Consider the following 26,470-nt stretch of genomic DNA (forward strand, 5'->3'; position numbering starts at 1 on the left):
CCATGGTAATAGCAAAAAAAAAAAAAAAAAAAAAAAAAAAAAAAAAAATCATCATTAGTTCAGGGGAAAACCCAACCACCATGGTCTGTCTTGTACTGGATCCCCACACAAAGCTGTGCATGCCACACACATGGGCCTGACTCAGACTGCTCTGGGCTCTACTCTCTGTGACCTGAAAGTAAATTTTAACTAATAATTAATAAAAAAATTGTTAGGTAGCAAGTTCACTCCTGTAGTCCTGGGGCAAGCTGTTTCTGTGGTAATTGAGGTCAAAAATTTTCTTTGACTAAAAAAACCTTACAGAATTTACTAGGTTCATTTGCAGGGTTTTAGCTCAGTGAACAGTAAGAAGCAGTTTGTTCTTTTACATATTTGACAAATGAAGTGTTGAGTGTGACAAGGCCTGTGCAGTGTGTGAAGACAGTGTATGTTTCATGAAATGATTTGAAAAATAGTTTAAATTAAGTATTTAATGGTAAGCCATGGAAATTTTGAAAAGAGAGAAGCCTTAATGAATATTTCCCCTCTGGATCAGACTCTTTTAATGGTCAGATGTTGCTCCCTTAAAGCACAGCTGAGGAATTACTTTTTATTTATTAACCTAAGTGAGGGAATAAGAATTCCCAAATAATCTGGTGCTGGGTCAATGAGACCCCGGTGTTGGGGTGCTGAGGGCAGGTGGCAGCACCTGGGCAGTGTTTGTTTGGGGGGCCCCAAGGGAAGAAGAGATAATGGCTCCACTCTTCACCCTGCAAAGCTGAATGGCCTGACACTCCCCTGCACTGCTTTTTCCCTTTCCTCCTCGTGGCAGCCTTGCTAATGAGCTGAAAAGGAGCAGAAACTTGTGGACACAGGTCAGCTGCAAGTGTCCATGATGGAGATGTGGTGTGTACTACTTCCAGGCAGCTTCACTGGGGCAAGCTGGTCTTCCATCTTCAAGAAAGCAAATACTCTTTTATCTCATATTGGGGTGGTCATAGGCTCCTAAAAAAAGCTTACATTTTTTAAATATTGTGCACTATATTGATTTAAGGAGTCCTACAGACATAGGGGAGGTGTAGGGTTGCAAAGCACAGCTTTTATCACATAAGCCACTGACTTAGCACATTTTGAGAGCAGAGATCTGTGTGTGCATCAGCTGCCCTGCACACCATCGTGTCTTCTTAGCCATCAGAACCAGAGTCTGCATCAACTGAGCTCCTGCATCTCTCTCTTCTTTTGTTTCCTTTCAAACACTCAGGCGCAATGTGCTGAGCTTGTCCTCGGGCATTGAAGATATTGGTATTATCAAGTGGGATCTAGCACTGTGTCTCCTCCTCGTCTGGGTGATATGTTTCTTCTGCATTTGGAAAGGAGTCAAATCCACTGGGAAGGTAAGTGCTCTTTTATCCATGCTAAAATCATTGCAGTTAGAGATATTGGGAATACTAAGTAATGCTGTTCTGGAAGATATTTACCATTTCCTGGAAAAACTGTATTTTTCCATGAGTAAGAGAATTCAACTGGCTTTTGAGGGTCATTACCAATGTCCAAAATGCCTGTGAGTCAAGTAGCCACTACTGGAAGCGCATCAAGAAGCAGATACAAGCACAGATTGAGCCCCACTTCAGCTCTCAGAGGACAAACATCCCACTGATGTCATGAGTGTGGAAGGTCTCAGCCTTGTGGTGGGTGGGCTCTGCACTGTGTCTGTGTTCTCACTCCAGTCAAGTTCATCCCAGTGCAGCAGGATGGATGCTAACAGAGCTGTGGTGGGGGTGTTGTGGATGCACAGCATTTTTGAAATGCCACTCACTTACGGAAGAGCTCTGTGGAGACACACAAGGCTAAACTTAGGTACTTGTTCAGGAGCATTGTCACTAACAAAGATCCTACACAGCTTGTGGGTTTGGTCCCATCACATGCTCTTCAGAGTCACGTTTCCCTGTAAAGGATAACAGTTGCCTCACTCCTGAACATCCTGCTCCATTGCACATCTTGGTCAGCCACTTGGTGTGAAGCATAATACTATTCCCCCTTGCATTCAGTAGTGTTTTTATATCTATTTTCGTAAGTTTTTGAAGCCATTGTGCTTGTGTAATTCTTAGCTTTCAAAATTGTTCCTTGAGGCAGTGTTCAGATAAGTCTGACTGAGGAGGAGGGAGCTCAAGGTACTGAGTTCCCCCCATTTCTTTTCAACTATGTGGAAGTGATCCCATTAGTGCCCCTCCTAAGAAAGGCCACAGTATGAACTCATCTTTTATAAGTGCCCAGAGAAGTCAGGGGAAGAAATTCCAAGTGCCTCAGCTGCAGAGAGAGCATAATTTAGCAGGTTTAGCTTGTTGCACACTGCAGAATCAACCAGGAGACAAAACTTTGTAGGAAGCTAGGCCTCATGAGTTCCACTGTTGACTAAACCACTTGCTTTACTGCAGTTTCTACCTTGCTTTCTGTGATTTTTATCAATGGGCCTCATTAAAAAGCTGGTGCCTTGATCTGGATTCCCTCCACCTTTCCCCTGAAAAGCAGCTTCCACACCTGTAAAACACACACTGACAAAAATACTTGTTTCTTTATTCCCTCTGACTGATGTGACTCAGTGAGGAGTTTGTACAAGTTTTATATTAAAGGTGGGTGCAGGAAATCTCCTGCAGCAGCAGGGTGGAAGTGAACATTTCTGCAGCACCTTTGACAGCCCAGGTGTCTGCTCAGAAAAGGCTCTGGTAACAGAGAAAAGCATTCCAAGCTCCCTGTGGTATTCCCCATGAAGATAAAAGGTTGCAAACAGGTCTATTAAAATCAGATATCTAAAAATCTGTGTTCTCTGCAAATCCTGCAAAATTTTCTCATGTCTAAAGCAGGGTGGTTGGTAGGAATTCACTTGCTGCTCTCTGCAGCATCAGAGCTCGTGTGGGTGTGCAAAGACCAACAAAACCATTGGAAAGTCTCGGGTTGACTCCATTAACTTTGGGGTCAAAGAAAAGTAAACTGTAAACTCTAATGGAGGATTTGAATTATTTGAAAAGTTGAGTTTACTTTAGTAGAGGGTTGTTTATAGCACTTCCCTGCTTTCCAGTGTGTTAATGGCTCTTTGGAGAGCAGGGTGGGGGTGGGGGGAAGATGTAGTTTTAAAATCTCTTAGTTAAAGCTTTTGACAAATATGAAATCGTGATGAAAAATATTAGTAATGCTTAAGCTTTAGATAATGTGCTTGATCTTAAGAATTCCTGCAGCATTGTGAGAGAATCTCTACCTGCAGTACAAAGACCTCTCTGTGGGTTTTTGTTTATTCAGCTCCTGCAAATATGTCAAAGTTTGGGGTTTTTTTTCTGTTGTTGGTAAGAAAACTTTGATTTTTTTCATAGTCCCGGCTTATTTTAAAAAAATAAGAAGATGCAGAAATCTTCCTTTTATCCTGGTTTTGGTGAAACTAGGCTAATGTGTAATACATGTTATTTGTGGAAAATATACAAAAAACTCAAAGAGATAATTAAAAAGGGCATGTATGAAAAAATTTCCTTTCATTCAATGAAATCAACCCTGCTTTGTGAATTATTTTATGGCAATGCAGGCTTTGAGTTCTCATTACTCTCAGAGGACACACTTATGAAGAAAAATGGAGCATCCTGGGAGCTTTGCAGTAGTTAAGCAAATTCTGGAAAACAAAAATACATTTTAACTCATGGCAGCGAACTGTAATTACCTGGGGGAATCATCTGACTCCAAGAAAAATGCCCTTTCTTGGACAGTAGTGACTGTAGCACAGCAGTTATATAAAAAAATGAAGGAAAGCAGTGATGAGCAAAGAAAGCAAAATGTTAGAGGTCAAAAAGTGTGGGTCTAAAGATAGAACTGTCCAAATGCAAGCTCAATTAACCCTCGTGCTTGAGATGAAAGCAAAGGGCTCTTTCATCAAATGAATGAGGAGATAACAAGAAGAGAAGAAGTAGGCTGTTATTCAAAGAGAGTGGGAATAGAGATTAAAGATAATGAAGACATATTTTCAAACTGGATGAATAGAGCCTTAGTTTCCAGTAATGATGTTGCTGAATAGGCAGCAAGGGCAAGAATGAAGTTATAGGACTGGAAATTACCACCGTGGTGGCTGATGCCAACCTGAAGGGCTTGATGTGTTCAAGGGGATAGGAAGGGAGACACAGGAGCACGGACAAAATTACCTTCACCTCTGAACACAGTTCTTGGGGAGGTGACTGGAGGAGCAGCAGTGGGGCTGCACAGCAAGGTCAGAGGTAGCAGCAGAACTTGCAAAATTTGGAAGTTTTAAAGTTCCAATAAAAAATGAGGTAATAATGTTTCAGGGACCCTCAGTGAGTAAATCTTTTCACTTCCCTGGCAGAGGTGCACTTGTCATGCAAAGGCAGAATTTGAACAAAAGTCGTGAATTGTATAAAATCACGTCTGAGTGATATGACCATTGACTGGGCCCCTTAGAGGGATTCATGCATTGCCTTCAGGCCTAAGGCAATAAGGTGTTAAAGACCATTAAACTAAAGATAGACACAGAAACCCAGGTCAGACCCTTTTAAGGTATGAGCGGGCTTTGAATTCCCGTTGTTAGAACTCTCTTGGTTCTGGAGCTTTGGCTGCCACAGACTAAACAGGGCCTTTTTTTCTTATTTCCAGGTAGTGTACATCACTGCCACATTCCCATTCATCATGCTCCTCGTTCTGCTCATCCGTGGTGTGACCCTGCCTGGAGCTGCAGAAGGCATCAAGTTTTATCTTTACCCTGATATCTCACGGTTAGCTGACCCACAGGTACAGAACCAGGAGTGGGGAGCGGGATGATTTCCTGTGTGAAGGGGGATGGTGGAGGGTGATGGTGCTGATGTAATGTCAATCAGGTTTTTTTTCCACAGTCTTTAGAGGTCCAAATATAGCATGAACTTTAATGCTGGGTTATATTTTCCAGAGCTCTGCTTGAGAAGGTCACTGTTAAATGTGTTAATGCATCTTTCCATGTGTATGTTTGTGTGTGTATGCGTGTGTATTTTTTTTGTGTCAAAGGACTCTGAGGCTGTAGACTCTGTCCTGTTATACAATCTCAGCTTTCTTGTTGGTAAGGTAAGGGAGATGCATTTTTTTTAATGAGGATAGTCTTTAGTTTCAAAGGAAAGACACGTGAGCTTCACAGATGGAGCAGCAAGCAACAACTGTGAGTACCAGTGTCACTTATCTCCCACTGCTCAATAGGAGGAGATTGGGAGAGAAGTGAATGAAATTACAGGAGAATGAAAAGCCATGCAAAGGTGGAGAAAATGCTTTCTGAGGCACAGGAACTACTGTTTGATTAGCCCTGGCTAGTGGGAGCCAGGCTTACTCTTTCTGTATAGATAGAAATTCTGTCTGTGCTCAGAGAGTGCAAGTATGGGACTTGAGCAAATTCAGCATTGTTTCAGCCAACAGTGTTCATGTGAGAAATGAAAAAGAAATACAATACTCCCCCAAAAAAGAAAAGAAAGCAAGGGATCTTTGAAAATAATAAAATGTTTGTCGCAGTGATAGGAAATAACATCTGTCTTCGTTATTTCTTTCTAACGAGCATTAGGTTAAAATAAAACTCCAATGGTCACTAAAGGACTGAAGTAGGAAAAGGGTAATTGAAAGAAATATCATGAAAATTTGGTTCATTTTCTAGTCTTGTCCTCTTTTATAAGATACTCTTTTCACAGGAGACATTATATTTTATGATTTAATCTTCTTTTATGGGACCCTATCATTTTTATGATCTACTGTTAGCCCTAACCAGAATGTCAGCAGATAATGTAGGAGAGGTTCATGTGAGCTGGCTGGCTCCCACCCACAGTCTAGCAAAAGCATCACTCTGAGGAGACCATAGTTTCCTCAGTCTTTCCAGCAAGGTGCTAGGAAGTGACAGTGGGAGGGAGGAGGTAATGGTCCTCAGTCTACATTCTCACTTACTCAACCTCCTTGGTGGTTTCCACTGGTGTTAGCAGTCTTCAATTTGCAGAAAGAAGAGAGCAGATGGGATTCAGAGGGCGTGTTTTGATAGTTTGCTATGTATTTACTAGCCAAGAAGTTCATAGTGTACGGTTATTTCACTCTGTGTGTGGTTTTTTTTAAAGTAATTAGGACAAAGAATCATGAGACCAAGATCAGATATGTATCTTATAAAGTGCATTGTATTTTGCTTGTTTTCCCCCCACCCCTGTGGCTTCTTATCTTGCATTTGAACAGGTACAAAAACAACCAGAAAGCTAGAAAAATAAACAGAACAAATACACAAACCTGTTTCTCAAGCTTTTCACATCTTCAGTTTAAGGAATCCGTCGTCTGACTCTAACTGAAATGAGTTACAAGAGAAATGAGCAATGTTATAAATACTTCTGCATTTCCTATTGCACTGAAACACGTTTATTGCTGCGCCAGCAGGAAAGATCAGCTGAATGACTAAGAAACTAGAAATACTGAGCATCTCTGGGGAGGGGAAACAGGAACTATTGTAGAGATCATGTTCTTCTGGGTTCTGATGCTAACAGTTCTCTTTTCCTTGTGAAAGCCAAACTTGAAATGTGTTGTTCTCTTTCCCTTTCTCCCTGATCCTTTAGCTTTCACTCTCAATGGAAACAATTACTTTGTTGATTTTGCTTAGTTTGAACTGTGTGTTTGTGTTGATTATTGAAATGCAACAATGCTGGTAGTAACAGTATTTCTATCTTTTCCTTTAGGTCTGGATAGATGCAGGGACACAAATCTTCTTCTCATATGCAATCTGCTTAGGAGCAATGACTTCCCTGGGGAGCTACAACAAGTACAAATACAACTGCTATAGGCAAGTTTCCATCCAAGGGGGTTTAGTGTTTTAGCTAAATGATGTAAATAAAGTAGGGACAATGGGTTAATTTTTTTTTTTAATTAACTTGCTCCATGACATATGTGTGACTTAGGGACTGTTTGCTGCTGGGATGCCTGAACAGTGGTACCAGTTTTGTGTCTGGCTTCGCAATTTTTTCCGTCCTGGGCTTCATGGCACAAGAGCAAGGGGTGAACATTGCTGATGTGGCAGAGTCAGGTACGATGGTGTTGGTGGCAGTGGTGGTGGGCACTGCCGCCCAGCGTGTGAGCAAAGTTCTGCAGACTCAATCAGCTAACATCTTAGTGATAAAACAGAACAAGATTTCCCATAATTGCCAGAAAATATAAGCACGTTGTTGATTTGGGCTTTAATCTAGAGTAGTGAGGGTTAGCTGGGGTTGTACTGTTTGATTAACAGGGCAGCAAACATATTTCCTAGAGAATGCTAATCCATTTGAATTGAAATTAGAGCTAAGATAACTGCATCATTATCCAGGGTCCAGAATGTCATTGATTCAAGAATTTATTCCATCTTTCTTTTCAGACTACCTTTATTTTCATTCAAATGCAAATTGCCAGTGTTTATGTATTTTTATAGCTTAGTGTTGCTTGCTCAGAGCACTAGAATAGGATTAGTACCTTGGCCTTTTGAAGGGATGCACACACATACATTCCCAAATTTCACTGAAAGGCAAGAGAAGTTGGAGAACTCCATCTCCAGGGTTTTGTGGACCATTTCACCCACAGGAACTCTAGGTGTTGCAATCCTGCACTTGTTCTCTGTAGCGTCAGTGTGAGGTTGACAGAGCTGTCAAAGTCCATTTTGAAACCTGATGTACACTTAGATTCCTCCCTTATTTCGGATGTGTCCTTCCCATTAACATTCACTTATGCACATGCAGAGGTAGAAGTTCAATCCTCATAGCTTGTGACTGTATCTCAAGTGAAACAGATGACATTTTTCCTCTGTGCATTTCTAATCCATGAGGGCAGGTGTAACCATGTGTTTCAACATAGAACAGACAGATTAGTTGGGAATTACCATGGAAAAATAATGAATCAGGCCTTGACAGCCATGAGGTTTAAAGCAAGTCAGATTCTAGTAATAGCAATGTCACCTGAGTGCACTTTTGATATTTCTTTCTGATTTTTTGAGCACTTTTAATTCACCTGCTTGGAATTGGAAAGCTTTCCTCTGCAAACATGCTGTTAAAATGAAAAAGTCAATGTATCTTCTGATCACGTGGCTCTGGGAGTTAAGTCTTTAAGAAAAATGTCTCACTTCACAAGGGCTAATGAAAAACTAATGACATTGATGGCACCGCTGGAATCTTGGGTGGCTGCAATTGGCATAGCCCTTGCAAGTGCAATTAGTAACAATCTTGGCCATAATGCTTATTTTGATTGGAGGTTGATTGCTTTGTTTGGAAACAGGAAGCAAAAGAATAATCCTATTGAATGAATCATAAATAACCCTATTTTTTTATTTATACATAGGTGGATCAATTCCAAGAGTAGTATTTTTGAGTATTTGTACATTAGGTTTTTATCTGGTCAATATTTATTCTAATTTTTATTATATCTCTGATAGAGGCAGCTACATTCCTGTCACCTGACATTTCCAGAATTAAACAATTCTATAGTAACACTGGATTGTTAAGTAATCTTTAAACACAAATTTACTACTTAGTGTTTAAATACTAAGTGTTTAAATACTTTTCCCAACATCTCAAAAAGCATTTTTTTAAAGGAGAGTTTAATAGCTCATTATAGGGACAGCAAGGGCACAGTCTAGCATCTGAACTTGGCTTTTGATTTCTTTTGCATATTTTTTGTCTACTGTTTTTTTATATCCATGTCACTTACAGCCAGAGATTGCAACTGGCTCACCATGCAGTGGGTGCCTATCACTGCTGGTCTTTGGCTAAGTCCTAGGGGACATTTTTACCTGACAGTAAACACTACTGAAATTATCCAAAAGTATCCAAACCACTTCCTATGTGCTTTCTTGCTGCTTTTCTCAGAGAGATAAGTGCAGAGCCACTGAAAACATTTGGTCCCACCAGTATGAGTATCCCAGGACCTGCATGGGGCTCTGAGAGAAGTTTTCCTTGCTTTTTCGTAGCAGAGGAGGATTTAGCAGGTGCTTGAACCTCTGTTTTCTGGCCTTGCCCTTTTTGGTTTCTTTTGATGCAAGGTCAGAACTGCTCCCCTGGGTCAGGAAAAAGCAAGCAGAGGTGCTGCCCCTTGGCTGCAGCATTTGGCAACAGATGTTGTCCATGGGGCTGAGACCCCATCTCTTCCCAGCGAGTTAAATTCCTCCTGCCCTATCCATGACACCATTTGTTTGCCCTCCTGAAAGCCACGGGAACATCAACAAATTTGCTTACAGCAGAATCTCATGGCCACATTTTTTCCCAGTGCCAGATTCAGTGTTGGTGCCATGTGCCTGGGACACACTTGTCAGCTGGGGCTGGCTCCTGCTGAAAGCACTGCTCGCTGCTGGCCTTCACTGGCTTTAGCAGGTTTACTCAACAGTTAACTCAGACTTCTGACTCCTGAATGAAAGCAGATTTTAAACAAAACAACTTTTTTTTTCTTTTCAGAAATTCTTTTAAAGATGCAGAGGAAAGCAGTGGGGGCTCAACAAAACCATACTGAGTCCTGTCTAATCCATGTGGCCTCTGGCTGGAAAAAATACTTTTACCACCCATGCAATTTGTAGCACTGTTACACCAGCACAAGATTTGCCTATTTTTTTTTTTTTTTAATTCCATTTGCAAACAAATTCAGATTAAGCTTGTCTGACAATAATGCCTTGGGTTTCCTGGTGCCTGCCTGGTCTCTGCCTCTGCAGCTCTCCAGCCATGCCACAACACCCCATGGCAAATGGCCAGTGTGTGGGCTGGGATCATAGCAGTGCTCCCTGGTTTTTAATAGCAGCCACAAGTACTTCACTTTTGCAAAACACTCTTCAAAACAACAGGGTTTCAAATTAAATACAAATTTTAGATTATTTATGTTTCGGTTGAAGGCTTGCCAGGAACATTTTCTTTCACATGGACTTTTTATATTTCAACACTTAGTTTCAAAGGAAAATCAAAATTAGCTCAAGGCTTAGAGCACTTGGTATTGGTTGGTATCACAGTGCAAGAACAGTTTGACTGGCCAAAGCATACAAATTGCAGCAAAATTGAGGAGAGCAGTTTTACATCTGTCTCATCAATTGCACAGATCAGCTGCAAATGCCATCTTTAGCAGCTCTCCCTCAGAAAGAAGTTACTGTATCCACTGAATTAAGGGGGGAAAAAAAGCAAAGCTCCCCAAAATTTGAGACATTGACCAATTTTTTGGTATCTTCTGTCGTATAAAATCTTAGTTGTGTTTCATTAAAATAAAATTAGTTGTTTGATTGTTGGCTAATTTGTATTTATTTATGTTCAAATATTTTCAGTGACTGAAAGTTTTCTTTAGTTTGAAAAAAGTCATCTCATTTTACCTGTTTCTCTTGCTTCTTTTTCCATCTCTCTTGTTGGAAAGGAAAAGTGGGAGGTAGGAAGAGCAGTGTTAGAGATTTTTCTGTACACATCAGAGATAAGATTTTTTTTTTTGGCCCCACACTGCAACATCTTTTAAAAAATCATTTTCCCATTGAAAATTACATGAATCCACTTGAAAACTGGCACTTTGAAGGCTCCTCAAAGTAAACAAGCAGATGAGCCAGGCATTCCTGGTTTCACTCTGAACTGTAATCTGCCCTCAGAATTTTTTGTCATCCTCACCAAATTTCTTCATCTCCTCTGAGAGCCTGCCATAAATGCAGAGTTGCCAGTGTTCCTGTCTCCCACTGGTGGAGGGCTCTTCCTCTCTCCACAACAGCTCTCACAAAGGACAGATCTGGCTCCAGGTGAAGGTGCCTCTGGAGATGAGCACTGTGCCTTTGCTCCATGTGTGGGTACGAGTGAGGTGACACCTGGTCACAGGGCAGGCCAGACCCCACCTAGGGAGGAGTATTCCACACTTTGGGTTCCAGAGCAGAGAACCTGGGCACTCAGCCCCAGGCAGTCAGCCACAGCCCCACTGGTCCTCCTACACTTGCAGCCCAGCCTGCAGCTGGGGCTGATGATGGTCATGCTCAGTGTCCCCATGGCATGTCCATGTAGGCTGGCCTGGGTAGGGGCAGATGGTGTAACAGCATGGGGAAGCAACTTTACACAGAGTGATTTTACACCCCAGCAGTTCCTAACAGCAGTTTTCTCAATTTTCAGTTGATAAAGTTAAGAGTAGACTGATCACTCAGCGCAGCAGGGAGGGTTTGCAGAAGAGAAGGAGCAAATTCCTTGGAGTGCAAACCCCAGTTTGGAAAAGCCATGCAGGGTTTGGAGGTTGCATACAGAGAGGCAGTGGTTGCACTAGTGGAATGCCCCAGGGAATGTTTATAGCAGAGTCCCCTTCCCTGCATGCAAAAGAGTTTCATCATCATCATCTTCATCATGACCATGTGGGCTAGCAGTGGGATTCTGCCATTCCCTTGGGTCACCCCTTGTCCCCAGCCCCCAAGACTGTCCTGTGTCCGTGCAGGGCAAGTGTAGGACACCTCCATTATTGGCATGTTTGAGACATGTTAAAACTGGAGATCTGTTAGCACTGGCCTTGGGGGTTTGCCTGTGGTTTCTGCTGTAGTCATGCGTGCTTCGATTTCAGATAAAAGAGCCAAACTGTTTCATTTCTGGTATTTCCAGCTGCGTTTGGATTTATCTGAACGGAACCAGGCATTCCTGAGTTTGAGGGTGGCTACCTTTACCAAAGAGCTGGTACTTACTACTTTTCCTCCCTTCCCTTCCCCCCTCCCTATTTTCTCTTTCTCTAGGTCCAGGCCTGGCCTTCATTGCCTACCCAAAAGCTGTGTCCATGATGCCACTGCCCACCTTTTGGGCAATCCTTTTTTTTATTATGCTTCTGTTGCTTGGACTGGATAGCCAGGTTAGTACAATTAAGGGATGTGTGACTTCTTGTGTCAGGCCTGCTCACTGAGAAAAGCTGGTTTTACAGGCATGAATTAACATGAGAATACCTCTAAATGCTGCTTGCAAGGAATTCGTCTAAGTTGGTTTTTCATGTAGGGGCTGCACTTGATGAATCTGCAACTGTTGATTCATAATATGGTGTTGCTCAGCAGGTCCTTGTCATCAAGAGTTAGTGGGATCTATCCCACTAGGGCAGTACTCCCTAACCTAACTCCTAGTCTGCCCACAAAATACCACCATTTTGGTCACAGTATTCTCTTACTTTGGAAATAAAGCTTAATCTTTTAAAACATAAGGGACTGCAGTAGTCTGTTCCACAGAGTCCTTTGTGCCATTTTGAACACCTGCAGGGTGTATACACCATCATTAAAAAGCTAACAATTAATAACTACTTGGAGTATGGGTTTTGACAGTTGCCAAGTGCCAAAAAAGAAAAGCAAAGTCAGCATGAGGTACAAAAAAGCACATAATGTTTTGTACAGTGTATCCAGGGTGGCTTCAAGAGCAGCGAGAGGACAAAGCTGCAGCCTTTTTTGGTGGCCTTGGGCTTGGAGGTGCTGAGCAGTGTGGGATCCTGCTGACTTTTCACGTCAGCAGCATGCATTCAGTACCTCCAAACAGGCCAGAAAGCATCTCAGATTCCAGCTGGACTAATTTTATAGCACGCACTGCTATTAATTAGTGAGCATGGAAAAAATCAAAAAGTTCAGTCAGGAAGTTAGGTTATTTTTCCCAGTGGTTAGTTGTAGGAATGTTGGACTTAAATACTGCCAAGGAACCTGTAAATCATTTCTAAATAGTCTACTTACAAGGAAACATGGGTGACCAGGGATTATGCAGTAACTACACATTTGCAATTGCCAAAGTTTTCTGCATTCAAATGTAAAGTCACTAAGATTAAATATATATATATATGTATGTATTTATAAGGATGAAATGTTTCTGTGGCCCAAATTCTCTCTCATATGAGGAGAGCTCTGTAAATTGAATTTTTACCTTGTTGTTGTGTACTTAATCTCTGACTTTTTTTTAAATTTCATTTGCTCTAAATTGCTCTTTATGGCTTAATCTTTGAACTCTAGTGAGCAACTCTCAATTGCTCCTAAGTAAATGTGAAAGTACCCAATGCTGTGGTTCAGCAGCCCTATGCTTATGCAAATTGGAAGCTGTCTAGTAATTTTAAAAAGCTCCTCACTGTGCAGAATGATTAAAACTAATTGGAGCGCTTAATTTCTCTCCTCCACCCCTCTGGTTTTTTGGAGTGCAGTCAAGCAGGTTTCTGGAATGCCAGAGAAGTTTCAGATCAAATCAGCTCAAAGGAAAGGGTTGCATTTAAAAAGAAAACCAGTTTTACACAAGTCAAAGTAACAAGACAGGAGGCAGTAAAATTTGATGGAGGACAAAATCTGTTTGCAGAACAGTCTGTATTTCCAAAATAGAACTTCAGGAAATAGGGTAGGGTTGTTACGGGGCATTTCTAGGTGCTGTAAGAGCAGTGAGGTGCCAGGTAGGAAAACACAGCTTTTTCTGAAATAAGTTCTGTCTTAGGTTCCCCATGATAAGTTCTTAGTTAAGATGATGTGTCTACTTAAAGTGAAGATCTTTTCTACAGAGGCAGCCTAGATGGATACCTCCAATATCCTCATGTCTTCAGTGAGCTTGGTGCTTTTGTACCTTGCCAGGGTGAAAGTACAGACCAGTCAAGATCCCTTCCATGTTTTACTTGGGGAAGTTCAGTAGCTGCTTTCCTCCAGGTGCAGAAAGATACGGTTTTTAATTAACTTTCAACTTTTATTCAAATCCAGTTTGGGTTATTTGTTTAACTCAAGTTACACATTGTATAGTTTTCCAAAGACAAGTATAAACAAAGTTATCCTGAAGCAAGATAAAGACTTCTAGGTCATTTATTCAGAGCTTCATTTTTGGTTTACAAGTTGCCAGATCATTGAATGTGGACTGTATGAACAGCTCCATTATTGCTGCAGAAGTACCCAGAGCCTCAGTCAGAGATACTCCTCTCACAGCTCCACGAAGGACACGTTCAGTCAAGAGCTGCTGTTTCACATCACAGTCTGCTTTCTCTTGGCTGGATTTTCAGTAACAAGAGCAGAATTACATAAAATTGTGGAATTAACCTACCAGTATCTGTGATGTTTCCTGGCACATCAGAAAGAGTCTGGGAGATACTCTCCTATCTTGGACTTTTTTGAGTGTTTTCTCTCTGTCTCTTCTCTAGCATATATCCTGTGTTTATCTGGAACAGTGACAGCATAAAAGCCACATAAGTGCCTTCCTGTCATCAGGCACATAAGTGCCTCCTTCATCCTTGTGGCTTGCATTTGCAAAGCCCCTTTTTAGCTCATAAGCCTTCTAGGTAATAAAAAGAAATTCTGAAAGCTTGTTCCAACCTGAAAGCTACCCCCACGCTCCAACCTCGGGGTTACAAAGGAATAGTTTCTATTTCTTAGTAATCAAGAGCAGCACAGAGCACCGGGCTGGGGTGTTGCTGGGGAGGGTTTGTTCAAGCAGGAGCCTGGATGAACTGCATGACAGGTAATCTTCAAGTCATTTCTCCACTGTTGTTTTCCCCCTTTAGTTTGTTGAAGTTGAAGGACAGATCACGTCATTAGTTGATCTGCACCCATCCTTCCTAAGGAAGGGTTACCGACGGGAAATCTTCATCGCTATAGTGTGTTTCCTTAGCTATCTTCTGGGACTAACTATGGTGACTGAGGTAAGTGGTACCAGTGCTGCAAATTGCCTTCTTTTTTAGCCACTTTTCAGGCCAATTTTAGCTATGATTGAGACTGCAAAGAACTAGCAACTCAGAGAAGTGCTTTTAGATGGACAGAGCATCTTTCATCCCTACATCTGAAAGGATTTTGAATGGGAGTTATATGTCCCTTCTCTTTTCAGTCACAGGAACAGAAACATGAAACCTCATTCAATTCAATCTGATCTCAGGTGCCAGTCAACATGAGTATTAACATCTATTCTAAATGATGAAACATAGAGGAGACCTTCAGCCAAGCACTTTAAGAACCCATCCAGTGGCATGCAGGGAAAGAGATTTTTATCTTAGTTACACAGATTTGAATTAATTAAACACCACTGGGTTTATTCTAGTATAGACAAGACAGGAATATGTTCCAGTTCCTGCACTGTTGTGATATTTATATTCAAAATAAAATCCAAGACAGATTTTAAAAACATCTGAAAGAGCATGATTGTGGGAGGTAAAATAGCACCTGTTTCAAAGATGCCCAAACCCCACAGTTTTTCAAGTGAAAGTGCAGGTAGTAAGAGTAGAGTTTAACTGCAGAGTATAAATAGAGTTATAAAACAAAAAATGAACTATTTTCATGAAAGTAGCCCTTTCACTCAGTAAGTAAATGAAGACCTTCCTGATGAGCTGACTTTCATATCTAGTCTTTTTAAGGTGTTAATGTTAGGATGCAACCATTTATTTCTTTAAATGCCCATCCTAAAATATTTGTAAGAAGGAAAGATTTAAGTGTCTCACTAGATTATATTAAGTGGCTTAATTTTGTTTAATCATTGTCTTGTTTGGAGTTATTCCTGTAGTAGACATGCATATTCCCTGGGGAAGGTAATGCCAAACATTTACTTTACCTATTTGCTAGATGCTGCTTCTTGTTGGACAGGAGTTGTTGGGATATGTTGGTAGATGTTACTGGGAGCTGGGCCTGAAGTCTTGGGGGTTTTTTTCCTGTGGGATCTTCACCAATTGTGTCTCTCTTTTACAGGGTGGCATGTATGTTTTTCAACTCTTTGACTACTATGCAGCTAGTGGTGTATGCCTTTTGTGGGTTGCATTCTTTGAATGTATTGCTGTAGCCTGGGTTTATGGTAAGTGAGAATCCTTTCATCTCATAACTTTCGATGAATCAGTGACAATTTTTTTAGCCAAATATATAATCATCAGCCACCCCAGAGCCTTCTTCTCAGCAACAGACTCATGCCATTAATATAAATTTGCCCTGACCTCTTGAAGACAAATTTGCATCTGGGATGAATTCAAACTCCAGTGTTTTTTCCACAAAAAAATGAGTATTCTTCCATTGCTAATTAATAAGGGCACAATTACGCATTTTCATGTGTTAAGTTTAGAGGTGAGAGTTGAAAGTGTGGCCAGCCATGAAAATTTCTGTTTGTCTCTCAGAGAGTTTCCTTTCAGAGCTGCAATGTCTGCAGGGACAAGCCAACCAAACAGAAAGTACAAAAAGAAAGCTGAAAGTATATTCTGCCCCATTACTTCTGGCAATGCCAGGCACCACAGTCTGACAGTGGCCTCTCTAGCTGAGCTGTGGCTGGGGAATAATCAGATGTGTGCTGATTAGGACTGGTTATTTCTCTGTTTCTCCATTAATTCCTTCACCTCAGAAAAGCAAAACAAAGTCAGAATTCTGTAGAAGCAGGTGCACTGTTTGCTGTCAAGTCTTTCCCATGGTGATCAGTTCAGAGAGAGTCTGAAGAGAGGAGGTGTGACAGGGGCAGGAGAGATCAGCATCACACTCCTGCAGCCAAATAATGAGGGGAGGGCAAGATTAGGGATGCCCCAACCTTTGAGCTTTTCAAGAAAATCATCTTGGACTTCACAGCTGTGGGAAGCAATTGAAGACTACATCTGACACGCTCATTTTCCTTTTAAATACCCCTTTGGGAGCCTAGGAAAATAGCTTTAATCCTACAGTATTTACAGGGCTTTTATTTGCTCGGTTCTTGCAGGCGCTGATAATATTTATGATGCCATTGAGGATATGATTGGATACAGACCTGGTCCCTGGATGAAGTGGAGCTGGATTGTGATCACACCAGTTCTCTGCGTGGTGAGTACTGACCTGTGCTCTTCAAGCCTTATGCTTGACAGTGCTAAGCCACCTCTTACTGCTTCTCTTCAAGGGAAGGCCAATTTGCAAAGAGAAGCTGAAGGCTTGAACATACCTCTCAAAGACATGATGTTCTCAGATGTCAGCTGTTAACATGACAGCTTTCTAGTCTCTACTGTGCCTGCACAAATTGCAGTTGGCTACATTTAAATGTATTTTTCTTAGGATTGGCAAAATTCTGCATTCGTGAAGAGAAAACTCACTCTCCAAAGAGCAGTCCCTACTTTAAGACATAGGACTGCTAGGCTGTTGTAATAAAAAAACTTCAGCAGTCTGAGGCAGACCTTGGCTTGAAGTATTTCATTGGGTGGAAAGAACATCCTGGTAATCTTGCAGTGTACAGCAAATAGTTGAGCCCTGAAGAAGAATTGGCAGTGTACTGCAGCTGTTCAGCACCATCTCACAGCACTCTGTCATCACACAGCAGATGCTATAAGCAGATGCAGATGCTCTTCCAATGATTGAAATGGAAGAACAATTCCCCCATTTGTTTAAAATACATATGGTATCCATCAGCCCTGCCTTTCACTGCCTGTCTTCCTCAGGGCCAGTGGTTGCACCACAGCCCTACTGCTTTAAGCATTTTTTTGAGCCTCACTTTATTTTCCTTTCTCATCCACAGGGGTGCTTTATCTTTTCTTTGGCCAAGTATAAACCACTGACCTACAACAAGGTCTACACATACCCAGACTGGGCAATTGGCCTGGGCTGGGTTCTTGCCCTTTCCTCCATGATCTGCATCCCTATGGTGATGGTCATCCGCATCATTCGGTCAGATGGGTCACTCATTGAGGTAAGAACAACCAATGGTCTGTCTAGAGGAGAAAGGGAGCTTTAACTTGTTGTGTTTTGTACAAAGTAATGCTTGGAAAACTGCCACCTTTCACAGGTAAGGCAAATAAGACTCCTAAAGATCACCTGTCCTCTGGGCAAACAGTAGAAAGAGAGCACAAAGCCTTCTGTCCTCATATGAACTCCAAGTGATTTTACTCATGTCCCACTTGTGCAGCTTCCAGCTTGGCAAACCATTACCTCCACATGCAGACAAACATTCAAGGACTGGGGTGTTTCTGAGTCTCAGGTTTCTCTTCTCCAGCCCCCAGAGACACAGAAGCACCATCCTGAAATTTGCTGGGAAAGCAAGATAAAGAGAGAGAGACCTAGGTCAAACCCAGTTGTGTGAAAACTCATTGAATTTCAAGGAAATTCAGATACACCTGTGGATTATGTGGCTCTTAGGCATGCCCTTCACTGTGAGGAACTAAGTCAAACCCTATTGACAGAAGGCTTCACTTTTTAGCTTTTTAAATTTGTGTTTATTTTATTTCAAACTGATACTGGATCCAGATTGCCCTGGTATTGGAAAACTTTGTGTCTGGTTAAGACTTGACAGTGCAGATTCCCTCAGGTTTGGATTTGCAGGAAATCTCTTGCACTTTGCAGTTCAGTCTGGGCTCCTGTAATTTTTTCTTTTCTTGCAGTGGAAAGTTTTTAGAGGCTGTGCAAGCATGAAACTTAGCAATTCTCCTCAAAGTTTTCAGATTAGTTTTGTTTTTTGCCTGACAAGTTGATCTTAAATGCAGCTCAGGGTATTCTTGGAAAAGAAACTGGGACACTTTGGGTTAGGAAAAAAGAGAATAGGATTTAAAAAAATACCAAACCCAAACATTTCTCAGAGCACAAACACTTGCATTTGTTTTCGTCCAAGTGTTAATGGCCTTTTTCAGCTGTGGCCAGGGCATAAGTGTTAATTTTCCTGCCTACATTGTCACCATTGTCACCATGAGACACAAGTCTAAAAGTAGCCAAAACACTGCTCAAAGACCATGTTAGGAAAGGAAGGAAAGTAAACACTGGTCAGATGCCATTCAATTCTTCCTTTGTGAGCTGAGATGTAGGACAGAAGTTGCCACTTGGCAGTGCAGGCTGGGCTGAGAGGCAGAGCTGTTTCTAAATGAGGAAGGAGGACGCACATCATTTGCAGCACTGAAAGCCCAATGTGCAGGACGCTGGATAATGCTCCTGTCTGACTTCCCTGCCTCAAATCAGGCTCTGCAACTGCAAGGCTTCAACTCCTTGCTCTGCAGCTGAGCAGGAGTTGAAGGCTGCACAGATCCCCACATCCTTACAGAGCCACAGGCACACATCTCCCACAGGCACCATCCCTGTCCTTGGAATGCTGCGTCCTGCACGTGGAGGCAGAGGCCTTCTGCTCATCTCACCTCTGCTCTCCACAGAGATTTTCTGCTCATCTCACTCTGCTTTCCTCAGAGGCCTTCTGCTCATCTCACCTGTGCTCTCCTTCTCTCTTGCAGAGGATAAAGGCAGTGGCTGCCCCCAAGGAGGTGAATCGGTGGTCCAAAGAAACGGAGAGTGGCACCCCCTTCTGCCCCAATGGAACTTCGAATGGCGGATTGATCAAGCCAACTCATATCATTGTGGAAACCATGATGTGAGCTCTCTCTGTGAGAGGATAAACCTGCTTTAACTGCCGTTTACTAACCATAGATTCTCATAGGACCAGGTTTACAGAGCTTTATATTTGCACTAGGATTTATTTTTATTTCTCACAGAGAAAGTTATTTTTTGTGTGTGTGTTTTTTTTTTTTTAATATTTTGTAAGGTAATCACAGCAGACGTCTCTCTGTAGAGGGAGAGCTTTCATATCAGACTAGACATATTACAAGAATTTACTATTATTGGGTTTTTTTAAATATATATATCTTTATCTCTAAATATTATACACCTTACCACTTGAATTGATTGTCTTACCAGCAATACATTCAAGTCTCAGAAAGCAATTTTAGGTGCTGGTATGGTTGGGAGCAGGGTAACTTACAGAACACACAAAAGGAGCTCTGTTGAGAGATACATTTTTTTAAAAAATGCTGTTTCAAGAGAATTTTCAAAGGTGTAGTATTTCTACCCTCTGGTTCAACTGTGGTAAACGACAGGTGTCAGGGTCTCTTTAGGGTGTGGGTAGAGCTTTGTTTAGTGCAGTCCCTGGATAAGGATATGGCCAAATAGCTGGAGTGGAGAGTTTGCAAGGGATGCAGAGAAGCTGGGTGTGAACAATCTTGTGGCTGTACCTCCCAGGGACAGCACTGGGACCCTGTCACACTGACTGAGGAGAATGTGAGGAAGGCATATGCAGGATTTGGCATGGTTCAGTCTTTTTTTGTTATTGTTTATAAAATTTTTGAGATTTTTTTTTAACTTAAATGAAATGCCTGCTGTTTGTGTGTGAGCAGGGAGGCTGAGTACCTGCTCCTGAGTTTTCTAGCAAACCGTATTTTGGTGTGGTGGCACTGGTGTAAACTTGAATTCTGCACACAGCAGGGATGAGCACAAAGCAGCCAAGAGAGGAAAAGCAGCACCTGCTCTCTGGATGCTTCAGGTGTTTGCTTCCTCATCTGGACTTTGGTTTGGGCAGGAAAATAAAAGAATCACTTCTGGACTCTGACCGCCCAGAGGTGAACACAAACCAGTTCATCCCTGACAGGAGGAACAAAACCTGGTGTAACAAAACACACACCTGGTGTAACTGGTATTGATAACAGACATGCTGTTAATAATAATAGTAATAATGATAATAATATCACACAGCAAACAGGTGCTTTTCATCCATGTATCTCAAAAATGCTTTTCCAAGTTCAGTAACCAGGATTTGCTTTATTTATTTATTTTTTGGGGGAGGTCATTGCTGTTGGAGGAACAGACAAAAGGACTAAGTGAATCCCTTGTCCTATGTTACTAAATAGCAGTAATGGACCTAGAGGCCCCAGTCTCCTTGCTCATTATTAGATTAACCCATTATTTTATTTTATTTTACTTTATTATATTCTATTTTATTTTATTTTTAGGGGGGCTGGAGGTTGGCAAACATATTTATGATTCTTATCTGCTGAAGAGACAGGGCGCTTTGGAATTTAAGTTGAAGCAAAGGGAACACGCAATACTGAAATATTTTGTGTTGGTCAGAAGGAATTGGGTACCATTCCAGGTGATACTGGGAAGTGAAGAGAAATCCCTATAAGAAATATAGAAATGGGGGTTCCACTTCATGTAGTGTAGGTGAATGTTTCTGTGGGGAATTGGATCCCTGAAAACTGTCCAAAACATGGACAAAAGCCTTTTTCTTGTTTTCCTCTTTTTTTTTTCTTTTTTTTTTTTTTTTAACTTGAGCAGGTTGTGCTGGGAACGGGTTCTCTGGCAAAACTCAGCCTTGTCATGTGGGCATTGTATTAGAGAGAGAGAGAGGTTTTTTTCTTATGATACCACAGGTAGTCTATCCAAAGGTATTTAGAAGAAATGCTTGATAAAAGCAGAGTTTATCTGCTTATTCTGTTGTAAGCTTAGTCTGTCAAGGCAGAGGTTGTCACTTTTTTAAACAGGAACATAAACAGTTCTTAACATTCCTATATAGTAGCTTTATTTCATTTTTTTCTTGCCCATGTGCTAACTGGCCACAGCAGCACAAACATTTCTTAACTTATTGGTTTCCCTGTAATGGGGAGTTTTAAAACTAAGAGATGGACCAAACTAATTATTAATTATTAGAGAAAAACATCGTTGCATCCATAACTTCCAAATCCTTCTAGTTTGAATTCATAGATACTTTTACAACAGAGAGCAGAGTTGCAGCCACAAAACCTGCCATGGTAGAATTGTGTTTTCTTTTTTCTGGTTGCTGCATTATGAGAGTTCTGAAGGAAACTTTTGCACAGCTGGAGATGGCAAATATCAAAATGACACCTACTGGGCCAGTAGTAGAAACCACCCAAGGTTACAGGAGGAATTCTGAGAGCCAGTCGGTGTCATCAAATGTGCCCAAAATAAATATGCATGCAGCAATTTTATTTTTTTTAACAATCAAAGGCAAGGAAATGTAACCAAAACCACTCTCTTAGTGGGCTTCAGCTTGGACTCTCATTTTTGAGTTACAGTCAGTGTCTGCAGTAAACAGACACGGGTGAAGAGGAAGTAGAAGGTTAGGGGGGTCTAAATTAATGGTTTTTGTGAGTGCAGATGAAACACTGATGCTTGATTTATTTCATTTATATATATATATATATATATACATTGTCATACAACTGTGTTTGAGATTATATAGTTCACACATTACTTTTGTGCTATAGAGCTGAGACAAGTTTAGTTAGGGAAAAAAAATGGTTTGGCTACATCAAAGATGTCACCAGCAAGTCAGCTGGGTGTTTGGGCATCTCCCACGTTGTGGAGAGTGTCTTAGTGAGAAGAACCAGAGGGATAAATACTACACCTTTCAAAATACAACTACCAGAGAATAGAACCCAGCCCCATTTCAGTACAAACTGTGCCATTCAAATCAGTCGCTTCCATGTTCCAAGTGAAAAGGTCTCGCACATATGCAACAACCTCATTGAAGATTCTCTGTGTCAGCTTCCCTGGCCCTGCTGTGCCCTTCAGCACAACTGCAAGGGAGGGCTGGGGCTCACCAAGAGCCAAGAAATCATTGCTTCTTTAAAACAGTTCCCCTCTCCTCTCCTCCCTCCCCCGACCAAAAAAAAAAAAAAAAAATGTACTTAATTCTTCTTGTTTTATCTGGGGTTTGAGCTCCAGTGAGCACATTTGCATTTTTACAGTTTGGGGTTTTTACCTAACAACTTTATCAGATTTCTAAACTTTTCTTGGTGATTAATTTGCATTTCAACATGATCCTCTGCCAAATTTATTAAAACATAATTTTTTAAAGAAAGTTTGTGTTTTCTACCTATTTTGACTGCAAAGACAACTGATTTTTTTTCCAATATTTACTTGTTCAAGTAATACTCTTATGATGTATTTTACCTGTTTTGTGTAAATGAGGAACTCTGTGTTAAAGCATCATGACTAGTTATAGATGAACGGGTTTGGATCTGGGAAAACAGTGCAGTTTTGGCATGAGATCTGTAGAACCAGATCCCTGAGATTTAAGCCAGCATAAACCAAGACAACACGCACACCTTTTCATGTTTCATGTACCTTTGATTCATGGGGTCTTCTGGGCTTGAAAACAGCAGAGTTTCCAGCAGTATTTATTTCCAGCTGAACTGAAATCAAGAGATAGTAGAAATGTAAAGGGGAACATATCCCCATGAAATTTTTCTAATCTGTTTCATATTTTTCTCAATTTTCCAAACCTTTTCAGTTCACCTGTCACTAGTGATGATCTCTCTGAATCAGTATCTATTCTAAGGGACTTTACCAGTAGTCTGTATCTCAGTGTTTAAACAGTATGATTTCATAAATAGAACTGATTTTTTATTGTTGTTGTTGTTATTATTCTATTTTTCCTTCTCATCTATAGTTTTCCGTTTCATCTGGTCCAAACAGATCCACACACTTAGAAAAGTCCTCTTTCAAGTTTGAGATAGTAGGTCCACAATGGATTTGTTCTTGTGTAGTAAATGAAAATACAAAAGCCTGGCAGCTGTATTTGCCATCTAGAGCAGTGCTGGTGGCCACCCCACAGCAGCAGCACAGCTCCTGGAATTAGGGGTGGAGGGGAGTTAGGTATGATCTGCTGAAACAGCTCAGCAAAATTGATTTTCACTGCTGTTCTTGAGGAGAGGACGAAATGAGAAAAAGAAGGGGGGAGAAAAATAGTGCAGCCTTACAGTTGCTGTAACACCAAGAAAACCTCAACAACATCAGCAGAGCTTTTGTTGTCACCACCAGGACAGCACCTCCTGCAGCTCTTTCCAGCCCTGTGTTCATCCTCCTTTCCCAACTGTAGATGCTCCTGGTTCCTCTTCTTTCTCTCAGCATTCAAGTAGATCTGAAGACACATGGACATCTCCATTCAATAGATCTTTTCCAAGTCTCCTCCTGGTCTGTTTTTTATTTGCTAAGGAGACTTTCTGTTTTGTTGAGGTTGTGCTTTCACATTTGAGTTCAAAGCTCCCACCTGTTGCATCACTGGCAAACTTCCAGCTGTGGGAGAAGGATTTGAACACTTTTGAATAACTGATTATTAGCTTCCATGTCTTGTGGTCCCTGCAGGATCACTCATGGAGGCATAATGTATATAAAATGTTAAATAAGCTGTGCATTGAATGCAGTGGACAAGTTAGTTAAGCAGCTCAAGTATGCTTGGAAGAAAGATGACCCTGACATCATTTCCAAGGAGATTCAATGGAAGTTGCTCACTTTCAGTAAAAAGAATAAAAATAAATCTGTGTTTAAGTAGACTAGTAGATGAAATCTTCCACCCTCATATGCACGCACACAGTGGGGACATTGCTTCTATTCCTAGGCTGCAAATCATGTGTGTAAAGCTTGCCAAGCTGTTCAGGATGAGGATTGAGGAGGTTTAGGCACCACTTGCCTGCAAAGAGCCAACCTGCCAGGGTGTCCAAATGGTCTTTCCTAAATGGGGGTGGCGGAAGAGGGAAAGTAATAGCAAAACCCTGGACCACGGCCCCCTCCAAAGAAGCCTTAAGGTTGGATTTGTAATTTCTCCTGGCTCCTTGTAGGCACCACATGGCTCCTGGCATGGGAGGTTGGGTGTGGTGTGGGTTCAGGCAGCTGCCCTGGACTTGTTTTCTCCAAAATCAGCATCCAAAGCCTTGTGGTTAGGATTGACGTGTAGTTGTGTATTTGTATATTTGCATGAGCAAAGGTCAGGAACTGTCAGACCCTGGTAGCTTGTTTTATTTCTTATAATCAAAGATAAGCTTAAGAAACAAAGTATTTAGTTGATTTGGTAACACTTGACATTTAAGAAACCCTTGAACTTGTGCAAAAGAGGTGCCCTGAGCTTCATATTTTGGTCACAAAAATTTTCTTGTGGTGTTAGCAGTCAATTTGAGTCTATGGGAAAGATTGCTCAAGAGAGACTTGAATATAACCAGCACCAGCACCCACTGGAAAACTGCCTGAATATAACCAGCCCCACACCCTCCACCAGTTTGTGGCTCTTTTCTGCCAGCCCAAAAGAAATGTGTACATGGACAATGCTTCTCCAGAAAAAAAAAAAAATCTCAATTTGTTTGTTTCTATTAAAAATAAACAGAAAAAGTCACATTCTTTGTGTGGTTTTTTTTTTTTCCAGTTGTCATTGGGAATTGGTGATTTCAATTTACCCATGTCCTAAAACAAGAGCAGCAATAGGTTGAGACACCATTTCACCAGAAAACAGGGACAAGCTCAAAATTTTGCAGGTTGAAAACTTTAGGAAAACAAATCACCCACCCATCCCCATCAAAGATGGAAAACTTTGGTGACAGGGTTTGTGCTTGGAAAAGAGCCTGACCCTGCTCGTAATGTTGGGCAATTGAATGGCAGACACAGCCTTTTTGTATTGCTGATGTGTCCTCATTTGAAATACTCAGTAGAAGTGTCAGAATTTAATTACCACAAGTTTAGGAGTAAAGTAAATTGAAGATCATTTTAAAGAGGCAAGTTTGGGAGGCTTGTTCCCTGTGGCTCTGCAGTGCACAGTGGGATGGTGCTGCTCACTTTCACATTTGCAGCACAGAGAAAACGTGGCCTGACTTGAGGAATCAGAAGAAATAATAGGAAAAATGTAGCTGTTTAAAAAAAAAAAAACAAACTATGATGCTAAGGAGCTGTGCATGTGCTGTGTGTGTGTGTGCATTTGTGGGAGAAGGCTTCAGCCCTGTAGCACAGTGAGCACGATACACACTGTTCCTAAATGTACCTGCTTCTGCAGCTGAGATGTTAGAAAGAGTTGAATTTTTTTTCAATATATAAAGAAAAAAAAAATTAAAAAAAAAAAAACCAAACAGTGGCAAAATTATGTTGAGAGGCTGATAAAACAAACAAAACTTGAGGGGCAAGTTGACTTAGTTCATGACCTGCTCCTGTCCTGGAAGCCAGCGCTGGTCTCTCAGCATCGCAGCATCCCAGTACTGTTCTGAAGTGCTCGTTGTTCAATAGGATGTTATTTTTCTCCAGTGTAATGTTGTGATTGTTACCTGATAATGTTGCCAGGGACTTCACATAGTAAGAGGTGACCCATCTTGTTTGATGTGTTTGGCTAAAAAACAGTGGTGTTTTCTTAATTATTTAAATTCCTAGCAACTGTGACTACAGTAATGTGATAATGAGTAGCACATGCAGCGAGGAGGCGAGGGCGATGATAGCCTCCTTAAAAATGTCATCTGAACTTTTTTTAAAGAAAAAAAACCTTAAAAATATTTTTAAAACATTTTAAAACATTTTTTTGTGTGTTCCAAAACGGAATATTTGTATTTGAAAAAGACCTTGGAGTGTAATTTAATCCTAAAACCCCCTAGCCTTTGTGTATATGGTAAATGTTTGTATTTTGCAGTTTATGTTTTGCTTTTTAGATAAATAAAATGTATATGGATATTTTTAAGTCATCTTTGCTTTTTTAGATGAGTTTGTAATCACCTTATAAATGAAAATAAAACTTTCCTTTATAAACCAGCTATGCTCCTGGATGGTTTTTTTTTTCAGTCTTTGAGTAGCTCAGTTTTTCCTTTAAACCTATTACTTATTTTGGGGTTGGTGTGGGGGTTTTAGCCCTTATAAAACTCTATATATATATATATATATATATATAATATATATAAAATATGTGTAATCACTATCTAACTTCACATCTGCCATGGTGTCACCCTCGTTGGCAGCACAGCCCCACACACAGCCACGCACTCACCCCCTCATTCTGTGGGATGGGGAGAGACTCAGAAGGGTAAAAATGCAAAAATT

General features: G+C 41.1%; 1 protein-coding gene across 9 annotated transcripts in view; it reads left to right on the top strand.

Moving 5' to 3' along the window:
- SLC6A6 (solute carrier family 6 member 6) overlaps positions 1 to 26,185 on the top strand; it is a 93,468-nt gene extending 67,283 nt beyond the window's left edge. For all 9 annotated transcript variants that reach the window (XM_021531683.3, XM_021531674.3, XM_021531631.3 and 6 more), the window contains 10 exons: positions 1,241 to 1,373; positions 4,624 to 4,758; positions 6,690 to 6,793; positions 6,909 to 7,033; positions 11,687 to 11,799; positions 14,440 to 14,577; positions 15,611 to 15,713; positions 16,593 to 16,693; positions 17,376 to 17,546; positions 19,069 to 26,185. In XM_021531683.3, coding sequence (XP_021387358.1) covers positions 1,241 to 1,373; positions 4,624 to 4,758; positions 6,690 to 6,793; positions 6,909 to 7,033; positions 11,687 to 11,799; positions 14,440 to 14,577; positions 15,611 to 15,713; positions 16,593 to 16,693; positions 17,376 to 17,546; positions 19,069 to 19,209 — 1,264 coding nt within the window. In that variant the 3' untranslated portion in view covers positions 19,210 to 26,185. The remainder of the gene's footprint in view (positions 1 to 1,240; positions 1,374 to 4,623; positions 4,759 to 6,689; positions 6,794 to 6,908; positions 7,034 to 11,686; positions 11,800 to 14,439; positions 14,578 to 15,610; positions 15,714 to 16,592; positions 16,694 to 17,375; positions 17,547 to 19,068) is intronic.
- Positions 26,186 to 26,470: the final 285 nt, after the last annotated feature.

The sequence above is a fragment of the Lonchura striata genome, chromosome 12, assembly GCF_046129695.1.
Source record: "Lonchura striata isolate bLonStr1 chromosome 12, bLonStr1.mat, whole genome shotgun sequence".
Taxonomy (NCBI): domain Eukaryota; kingdom Metazoa; phylum Chordata; class Aves; order Passeriformes; family Estrildidae; genus Lonchura; species Lonchura striata.